The 9,870-nt window shown below is 57.6% G+C and overlaps 1 protein-coding gene across 1 annotated transcript in view; it reads right to left on the bottom strand.

Moving 5' to 3' along the window:
• Positions 1 to 7,513, bottom strand: part of ATP1B4 (ATPase Na+/K+ transporting family member beta 4) — a 10,148-nt gene extending 2,635 nt beyond the window's left edge. Inside the window, exons 1-5 of the mRNA XM_009636377.1 lie at positions 7,451 to 7,513; positions 4,586 to 4,748; positions 1,823 to 1,951; positions 441 to 545; positions 3 to 148 (exon numbers count right to left, since the gene is read on the bottom strand). Coding sequence (XP_009634672.1) covers positions 3 to 148; positions 441 to 545; positions 1,823 to 1,951; positions 4,586 to 4,748; positions 7,451 to 7,513 — 606 coding nt within the window. The remainder of the gene's footprint in view (positions 1 to 2; positions 149 to 440; positions 546 to 1,822; positions 1,952 to 4,585; positions 4,749 to 7,450) is intronic.
• Positions 7,514 to 9,870: the final 2,357 nt, after the last annotated feature.

Here is a 9,870-nt window from a genome sequence, read left to right as displayed (position 1 = left end):
GTTGGGTCCTCAATGCCAGAGCAGTTCTGCAGCAGTGAGCGCTTGAACTGGCAGGCCTTCTTCTCCTCGCTTTCATTGCCCCCTTGGATGAAGTACTGTCCTGAGACACACTCAATATTCTTCTCCTCTTGAACTTTGTCATCATAAGCTGGTGGGGACCAAGAGACTCGTTAACATTTCTTGAGACCTGCACAGACCCACACTCCCATGCTCTCAGAGTGTATCCACATGTCAAGGGAGTTAAAGTCCCATGTGGAAAGGCAAGGCTCCCTCCCACGGAAGCCCCCGTGACCACCTTATGGGGCTCCCTTTCTAGATAGGGATTGTGAGATGGCAGGAGCTGATCTGCACCCCAGGAGGAGACCCCCGGACTCTGCGTGTGTGTGTGCATGGATGCAAACAACTTGCCGCCGTGACTCCTGGGGTGCCTCAGAGCTTACCTGCTAGGAAGTGGTGCATGCTGTCCACGTAGGGTTGCCACGTGCTGGGCTGAGAGGCATTGAAGGCAATAGTGAACCCATTCAAGTACGGTCTGATCATCACTCCTGGAGAAGGAAACGGACCCTGTTAGAGCAGACATGGGTGGACCGGCCTCAGGCTCGGGGCACGTGTTGCAGGGGCTGGGCGCACTGCGACTGGACTTGGGGCTGGGCACAGGCATGAGAGCAGCAGCACCGGCTCACAGATAAACTCACTCCTCAGCCCACTGATCCCTCAGTTCCATTTCACACCCAGAGAACACCAATGCACATCAAAATATCCCCGGAAACATGGGAGACCTGGAGGGTCTCAGCAGTGCTGCAGGGAAGGGATGGGCTTGGGGCTCCACACAGAGGCTGAGGGGTCCCCCATGCTCCCAGCCATGCAGCCAGCTCTGGGCAGGGAGCAGGGCAAGGGGGCCCTCATGTTCCCCACCAACGTGAAAACATGGGGAAAATGCTGCTTCTGTCCTAGGGAAAGGAGGTTTTATACATTATCTTGCCAGGACTCCCCCAGATAATAATGCATAAAAGCTGCTCTTGATTTGCATTTTATTTTGAAGATATGAGGGACAACAACTGAAATGAATGAGCATCACCTACTGTCCTGGTGTCGGCTGGGATAGAGTTGATTTTCTTCCTAGTAGCTGGCATAGCACTGTATTTTGGATTTAGTACTAGAATAATGTTGATAACCCACTGATGGTTCAGTTGTTGCTAAGCAGGGCTTGCACCAGTCGAGGACTTCTCAGCTTCCCCTGCTCTGCCAGGGGCACAAGTTGCTGGGAGGGGGCACAGCCAGGGCAGCTGACACCAGCTGGCCCAAGGGCTATTCCATACCATACAGCATCATGCCCAGTATAGAAACTGGGGGGAGTTGGCTGGGGAGAGTGATCGCTCTTCGGGGACAGGCTGGGCATCGATTGGTGGGTGGTGAGCATCACTCGGGTTTTTTTCCTGGGTTTTGTTTCTCTCTCTCTCTTGTTGTCAGCCAGAGGCTCTGTGGTGCTTAGTTGCCAGCTGCGGCTAAACCACAACACCTATAAAAAGCCTAAATGCGCCCATTTACCTTGAGAATAATTAGCCTAATAATTAGCATAAATAAAATAACAATTAGTATAATTAGAACGAATGCTTCATCTGGGGCTATTTAAGATGCCTGATCCTCTGCAGAGACCCTGCAGCGCTGCCAGTGCCCTAAGGTAAGCTGTTAACCCCATGTTACAAGGAGCGTGCGGCTCCAGCAGGGCTTTACCCGGGGTCCCTGCCAGGCCATTTTGGTAGCACTTTGCTGGGTGACCGCCAGCAGCGGTGCCTGAGGCCGGGGTGGCAGGGGTACGTACCTGGCGGAGACACGCGGTCCCGGTACGTGGGCGTGTAGGGGCTGAGCGTGAGCAGCATCACATACATGCAAAAGGCAAACATTCCTGCCAGGCACGTGTAGAAGATGAAGTAAAACAGTAATATCAAACCTGTAAAAGAGAGAGGGCATGTTGCTGTTAAGGCAAGCAGAGCACATCCCGGGGGCTGTGTCCCACAGGGATGCACAGCCATGCTCAGCTCTGAGTCAATCGGGCAGATGGGAGCTCACAGCCTTTCTCCGCACACAGACCATGGCATTTTTGGGTGCAGGACTCTCAGCCGGACACACTGCCTGTCCAGCCCCAGGGCTGGGGCAGCTGCCGTTTGGCTCTGTCCCTCTTTTGCCGCATGGCCCTTCTCAGAGCGGGATCAGGACCAGGTCCGTGTGTCCACCTGCCTCAGCTCTGTCCGACAGACAGACCCGACCTTGGCTCTTGCCCTTCTTACCTCCTCTTGGCATGGTAATATGCAAGGGTACCCAGCGGCGTCAGCATGTCCTAATTCCTGACAGGGGCTGCAGGGCTGTGCTCCTGCCCTGCCTCCCGACGCCTGTGCAGCAGGGACCCCAGTACTGGGACTGAAGTCAGTGGCGTTGCTCAGGGGGCTGTGGCACCGCTGGCTGTTTCGTAGCCCTGACGTCCAGGGAATGGGTTTGTTTTTCCTCTGGACCAGGCTGATGGCTGAGGATGTCTCAAGAGGCCATGGCCTATGAATAAAACCCAGCAGCTCAGAAAGCAAAGTGAAGCCCTAACCCAAACATTTCCCAGGAGAAACATGCCGGCAGCTCGGAGGGAGCCCTGGGAACACAGATGTGTGCTCCTGCCGTGCTTCTGCCGGAGCCACGGTGCTGGGAACCACTGCAGGGCCGTGTCCTGCTGCAGGCTGAGCCAGGGCAGATGGGACCATCACTGCTGCTGGTGGCACAGCAGGGACAGAGGCCAGCCCTGCCACAGGGATGGTGGGACGGTGCCTCTGCACCAGCCTGGTGGGGCTGGAGCTGCTGCTGGGGTGCCGAGCTGATGCATGTTGGGATGAGGTGCTGCTATGGTTGTTCACCGGCAGAGACAGGGATGCAGCCTTTCCCAGGGGCTGGGGCCTCCAGCATTGACCCTGCGGCCAGCCAGCTCCCTGCATTTTGGCAGCGCAAGTCCCCTGAGCGCCCCCCCATCCCTGGGGAATACCTTTAAGGCCAGCATGGGGGAGCAGCCCCAGGCTGGGCAAACTCCATCCTCCTCACTCGTGAGATGAGAGCAGGAAAGTTCAGCTCCATTCACCTCCAAATGCTCTTATTTTAAAAGAAAATTTGCTTTTCACAGTAGCTTCAATGCCCCTTTCCTGCCCCCCTGTACAGGCATGTGAGCACACACGTGTGCAGCCACAGGGCATGTGTGTCTATAGGGCAGCAGGGCCGTATAGCACACCACGATGCTCCCAGGGAACAGGAGGACCCTGTGTCCTCCCCGAGGCTGTAAGTAAATAACGTCCAGCAGTAGCCAGCCGGGGCCACATGCACACCAGCCTGAGCAAGCCCTCTCACAGGGCTTTTCTTGGCACCCGGCAGAGCCTTCAGAAACCTAGACTCGCGTCCCTAAGGGCTATCACCCCCATGTTGCTCTTGCACTCCAGTCTGCACCTTCCCATCCAGCCCATGGCCCGTGGCTGGCAAAGGGCACAGGGGAGCAAATGTGGATTTAAAGGCTGCCCCAGACTTGTGCTTGTGGGGTTTAGAGACTCCTCTGGTGCTCGTGGGCAGTTTCCTTTGTTGCTCCTGGCTGTCCCCACAGGCTTTGCAGGAGACCCAGAGCACTTGATGTGGGCACGGGCAGGCTGCAGGGCTTGCGAGCGCATTTCCAGCGCTGGGCTGAGGTTGGGATTTTCACTCCCCGGCGGGGACTATGCGCTGCCAGGAGAACAGAGCTGCAAAGGTGGACAGCATCGTGTGTGCTGTGGCACCTTGGCCTCGGACCGAGACTGCAGCAGTGCTCACCTCACAGCCGTGGGCTGCTCTTAACCACCCGGGGCACCTCCAGGCTCAGCGATAATTTTTGAAGGCCACATGGATATGGATATGGATAAAATCGACAGGTTTTATCCATAGGTTCTGAGCAGGTTCTGAGCACCCTCCCTGGCACGTCCCAGCCCACCAGCCCCGATAGCACATGGGGGCTCTGCTTTGGGCACCGTGTCACACCCCGGGACGCTGCAGGGTGACGGTGATGGCCAGCCCTTTCCACCCCAGAGCCAGGGCGCATGCAGGCAAGGAGGGCTGCTCGGTCCCAAGGTGAGCACCCTCCCCGAAATGCCTGCCTTGTGACTGAGGCGCTCTTCCCCCACTGACACTGGTGACCCCCAGGCCGCCTCCCCATGGGCTCCTGGCTTATACAGGCAGGAGCCGGGGGGTTGCTGGCAGCAGCAGGAGTCCGTGGCTGCCACAGACTGACCTGCAGCCCCTGCACTTGCTCAGGCTCTTAATTTCTTCCCCGTACACAGTCCAGACAGCCCGAAATCTTTGCTTTCACTTTCTCAGTAAAGATTAATGTCCAGACCAAGGGTAACTTCCCCAAGGTTTTCTGCTTGTCCTCCTCACTGTTTTTTTATTGCACTGGGTAGAAGCATCTACCCTGAAAATGTGGGACAGGGGTGATCAGTCCAAGCTATCAAGGACACTCACAGGAAAGTGCATCTGTTGTAAAGCAGAAAAGGCAACGATCCCCAAAAGCAGGGCTTGAGGAGCAAGGACCTACCCCAGCTCTTGGCCGTTCTCCCCAGGCACGTTCTCTCCTCTGGGTTCCACAGGAACATCTTCATATCCCCAGCCAGGTCTGCCCAGGTTTTGCTCCCCATCTCTGCCTTGGTCTTGTCCTCCCCTCTGTCAGGAATCCGGACCTGCTCCTCATGCTTATTTTCCTGGATGAGTTACAGAACACAACCCCCACACGCAAGCTGAACATCTCATTGGCCAAAAATAAATGCAAAAGCACTTAATAGCTGGAAATGTTTCAAATTTCCATTTCCCGTCATCACTCTTGAGTTAAGGAGAGGCGGTTTTGGCTGTTCTGACTTAAGATCGCTTAGATCCCAGCACCCATTTTTCCATTACATGTATGTCACTGCCGTCACACCGGGCACTGTCTCCTTGTCCTGGCATTTACAGAAACTCATCTTTTTCCACCTGCGTGAACATGACCAAAGAAAACCTGTGATCTGGCAGGGCCGGGGCTGTTCCCACGCTTCTGCAACATCTTTGAGCTCAAGTGCGCATTTTCTGTGCTACCACAGATGACAGCGGGCGGCATTATTTAAGAGGTCATCCAGTTTGTTTTGCTTGGCATGTGAGCAAGTGTTTAGTCTTTGGGGAAATCCCCATGTTTTTATTTTTTAATTATGCTAAGTTCCAGGGAAAAGTATCTCCCCAGGCGGCAAGAGTTTGCTTTTTGCCTTTGTGGTGAAAACTCATTTGCCTGGAACACGGGAACACAAATCTCTCTGTACCCGCACCTGGCCAAGAGTCGTTTGAGATGAGACACAGCAGCCGTCCCTAACCCCCCTTAAACCAGGGCAGGCTCTACATCTCCAAAAGCAGGCAGCAAGGTGGGAGAGGGTGCAGACCTCGCTTTGAGCTCAGGGAAGGGCTGGGGCAGGTAGCGCTGGGGAGAAGGGGTGATACCAAGATCTGGATGGGTTCACCACCTCCCAGAGCTTTAATGCAAACTCTGCTGCAGGGCTCAGCCGCTCCTGGCTGGGTCAAGGCCACGCTTGCCCACCCCGGCCACGTCTCCCCGAGGCTGCCGTGCCCACTGCACCGGTATGATCACTTCGTGCCTGCGCTGAGGGCCATGGAAACCCAATGGCCACAGACATCTGTTGGAGCCAGGGCCAACAAGTGAGACATTCACACCCTGGGGGTCACCCTGGGGGAGCTGGGAAGTGGCTGACAGCTTGGCAGAAAGTCTGTCTTGGAAACACCTTCAAATCGGGGGAAATTAAACTGCTCAGGCACACAAATACTGCAAAACAAAAGGCTAGGGAGAGAGTACCGACTCCAAAGCCCTAGTTCATGCCTTGGAGAGCCTGGCCCAGGCCCAGGGGGCTGTAAACCATCACCATCCCACTGATTGCCCCGATAGGACCCGGTTAAAACCCCGGTGGGGCTCTTCTGGAGGCATGCCTGTGTCCGAGCACTGCTGCCGGCAAAATGCCCACAGCAGCCCGTACAGCAAAAGCAATGCTTGGCCCAGGTCCCGCACCCCGGGCTGGAGCCCTTCCTGAGCCAGCTCCTGCACAGCCACAGCCCTGTACCATGCAGGGCTGCTGAAACCAGAGGATTTCGGAGTGGGGAAGCAACAGCCCCAGCACGAGTCTCCAGCAGGGACATGGGAGAGGAGGTGTGGGGGCTGCTGGCTGTCAGGACACCCACAGAGGAGCAAGTGATGGAAGAAGAGGAGGAAGAGGAGTTCTCCTTCCTCCCCCTCTCCTCCCCATTGAATAAAAGAGCTAGCAGCAGTTGTTCTGGAAACATTTTCTCAGACTGCCAGAGTAGCGGGGACTGCTCAGGGGGACTCTGCACCGACGTGTGGTGCTGCTTTGGGAACAGCCCTTTGGGTTTCACGCCAGCTGCAGCTCGGAGGCAGTGAGGGCAGCACCTGGGCTGTATGCGGAGCCCTCGCTCAGACGCTGCTACTGATGCTTAGAGCTGTGGGGGGGGCACAGGGATGGGCCGCCACGGGCTCTCACATGGGGAATCCCATGGCTCTGCCCTGCAGAAGACTTCTGCAAGGAGGGAAAATTTTCTGCCTGTCCCAGCCCCATGCTGCACATCCAGCTCTCGGTGAAGGGTCCCATCCTGCTGGCTGGGAGAGGCCACGGGGGCTCTGTGACAGTGTGGGAAGGCTGAGGGGGACTTGGGCTCTCCCCACGGGCTGGGAGGTCTGTGTGGGGCAGCTGGACAGGACGGGATGACCGCACTGCTGGTCTCCGGTGGATGTCCCTGAGCTAGGGAGCTAGGTTAGGTCTGGATTGCAACACCTCCCAGGTGTTTTATCTTTGCAGCCCAGGACCAGAGATGGTCTCAGAGCAGCCCCTTGCATCTGAACAAGGGTCAGGAGGAGCGGCAGGAGCTGGGGTAGGAGCATGCTGGGGCAGGGAGGGGGCACAGCCACGGTGGGACCTGTCCGGACATGGGACAGCCCCAGGCTGCTGCCCACCATGGCAGCTGGGGTGGCACCGGGCGGTGAAGCAAAGCTGGGGTTCATCCCCACCAGGATCACACTGTGCTGACGGTCGTGGGTGCCCTGAGGGAGGCCGGGGGCTTTCCCCAATCCTCACCCTGCACCAAGTCAGCTCTCAACAGCAGTGCTGAAAGCCAGGTGTGCAGAGGGTGGCCCATGCCCAGGCCCATCCTAGCCCCCCCTTGCTGCCCAGGACCACCAACCACCCAGCCCCCCTGCTGCCCCATCCCCTCTCAGTGCAACACGCTTACACTTTGCTTAAGGGGCGAAGCAGCACTTCCTAAAGCAAAGTAGCTATATTTATCAGCCTCGAAGCAGGTCCTTGGCAGCAGCCCCCACCTCGCCTCTCAGAGGGTGGCCAGCAACCCCCAAAAGACTCACCGCTGTCCGGTGGGGGCTCCTGGGCTGGCCCTCTGTGCCCCCGGCGCTGACATTCCCATCCATGCCTGGGTGGGAAACGCAGAGAAACATGAGTGTTAGCACCGCAGGAGCCCGGGGCTGAGCCCAGCAACACCAGCCCCATCGTGGGTGCCACGTCGCCCCGGCTCTCGGGGACCCACAGGCACAGCCCCCTCCCCAGCACAGCTCCCCAGCCCCACGGCACCCCTAAAAAAGGCTGAGTGAGCTCGGCTGCACCAAGAGCTTTGCCTGCCTGCGGGGAACCACGCTGCTTTCCCTCCCTACCCTGCAGGACTTCAGCGTTCAGGAGTGGATCAAAAAATAACTTGCTTTCCTAAGAGGGGTGAGCTCAACGCAACAAGATCCCACCCTGAGCCCCCTGGCATCTGGTGCCCTTTGCAGCACCCTCGCAGCATCCTGCCCCGCACCCGAGTCCCCATCAATGCCAGCCAGAGCCCTACATGGGGAAGGCGGGCTCTCCGCCCCAGGGAGACCGTGTAGCTGTTAATAAACATTAGCAAATTGCTAGGGCTTTCGATGGCCGCATGTGTCCGTCAATATGTGCTTGTCAGTCACGGCAGGGCCGTGTTTAATGCTTGCAAAATCTGTTTTGCAGTGAAGGGGTATTGCGAGGGGCAGGTCTATATTTATCCCTTCGAATTGAGACAGAAGCCAGGAGCACACAGCATCGGCTTCCCCAACCCGGCTGTAAGAGCTGGCCATAGACACCGAGACAAAATCCAGAGAGACACCTTGCCATGACACCCTGCAGACCAGGGCTGGGGAGTATCACATTTTCTCTCATCGTGAATTACGGGCACAAGATGGTGCCTTAGAGGCATGGGGGGGTGCATGCTGGAGGCCCGCTGCTGCGAGGGGCTGGCGTGGTGGCAGTGCTGGAGGGCAGCGGGGGGGATGGGGCACTGGTATCTGGCCAGCCTTGCCAAAACCCTGCCTGCTGCTGCACATGTACATGCAGCAGCACCTGGAACTGCTCCAGCAGTGTGATGGCAGCATGCAAGGGCTGCCTGTCCCTGGCTGTGCCCCATGCAGCTCTTGAGTAACACTGGGGCTTGTTTTACACTGCCTGTCCCAGCAGGAGCTCAGCACCATCCACCAGCTCATTCCCTCGACACGTTTCCAATGAGGCCAGCAATCATCATAGAATCATAGAATCATAGAATGTTTTGGGTTGGAAGGGACCCCTAGAATGGGAGAGCCAAGTCCTGTTCAACAAAAGGCTGCCTTGCCCCAGGCTGGGGCTTTGCCCAGAGGCACAGGGACATCCATCCTGGGGTCCTGCAGAGCTGCATCGCACCATCAGAGAACGCAAAGCACCATTTCTCTCTTTCCTCTCCTGAGCATGGCTGAGAGACGCTCACCGGCTGTGCTAATAAATGGGCGCAGCGGGAAAGAAAGAGGTCTGGCAGCTGCCCCGGTCTGCGACGAGTTGGCCAGGGCTGCCGCACGCCTGCTGCCAGGTACGCAGGCAGGGCTGGCTGGGTACCGGTGCCTGCCTGCAGCCAGGAGGGCGTGCAGGCAGCCGGGCGTGCAGGCAGCCACGCTCACGGCTGGCTCTCCCCGGCTGGGCTGGGGCCTCGGGGCCGGAGAACTGTCTGCCCAAAGCTTGGGAGCTGGGATGGGGTGCAGGCATTTAACTTGGCCTGGGCAATTGTGGAGCACCAGCAGCTCGTTGGGGGCACACGCACCCCGTCACGGAGGTTGTGCTGCTGCACAGCCTGGCCCTGGCACAGAGGGGAGGAGGGAGGGAGACCCGTCCCCACCATCACTGGCACAGTGGGGGTGACGGAGCAGGATGGGGCCAGTGCCAGCCCCACTGCCTGGTGGGGCATGGGCAGCGAGCATAGGGCTCCCCTAGTTCATCCGAGGTAAATAACCGCTGTTTTCTCTGGAGGTGATGCATTCTTTGCCATTAATTGATCTGGGCATTTGTAACTTGCCTCTTGCACCGCTGTCAGTGTACGCTTTCTCTTTTCTCCGGGGAGAAGCTGGTAATTAGGCTCTTATCCAATAAAAGTGTGGGGTTTTTTGAAGCGGAGATAGGATTAGTTTCTTTTAACTTGATGAAATATGCTTTGGCTTGAAATAATTACATGATTTGCACTTAGCACCTCTCAGCCCAGGGCATTAAAGTGATTTACAAGCAATTATGAAGCCTGGTGGGAAGATGCTTTTATCCCCATTTTACAGCTACAACATGGAAAACAAAGGCCTGTCCCGGCTCCGTGGCTGGAGGTGTGGGGAGCCTGCAGGGTCCCCTGGAAGCGCTGCCCCCGTGGGACGGGGCACGGGCAGCAACAGGCATCGCCACCGGGGCAGCGAGAAGTGAAAACCGGGCCCGGCGGCCGCGGCGGGGTGGCTGCCCGGGAGGGCCACCAGCA

Source organism: Egretta garzetta, unplaced genomic scaffold (assembly GCF_000687185.1).
Source record: "Egretta garzetta isolate BGI_Z169 unplaced genomic scaffold, ASM68718v1 scaffold53, whole genome shotgun sequence".
NCBI classification, from domain to species: domain Eukaryota; kingdom Metazoa; phylum Chordata; class Aves; order Pelecaniformes; family Ardeidae; genus Egretta; species Egretta garzetta.
This window is presented reverse-complemented; position numbering and strand designations above follow the sequence as displayed.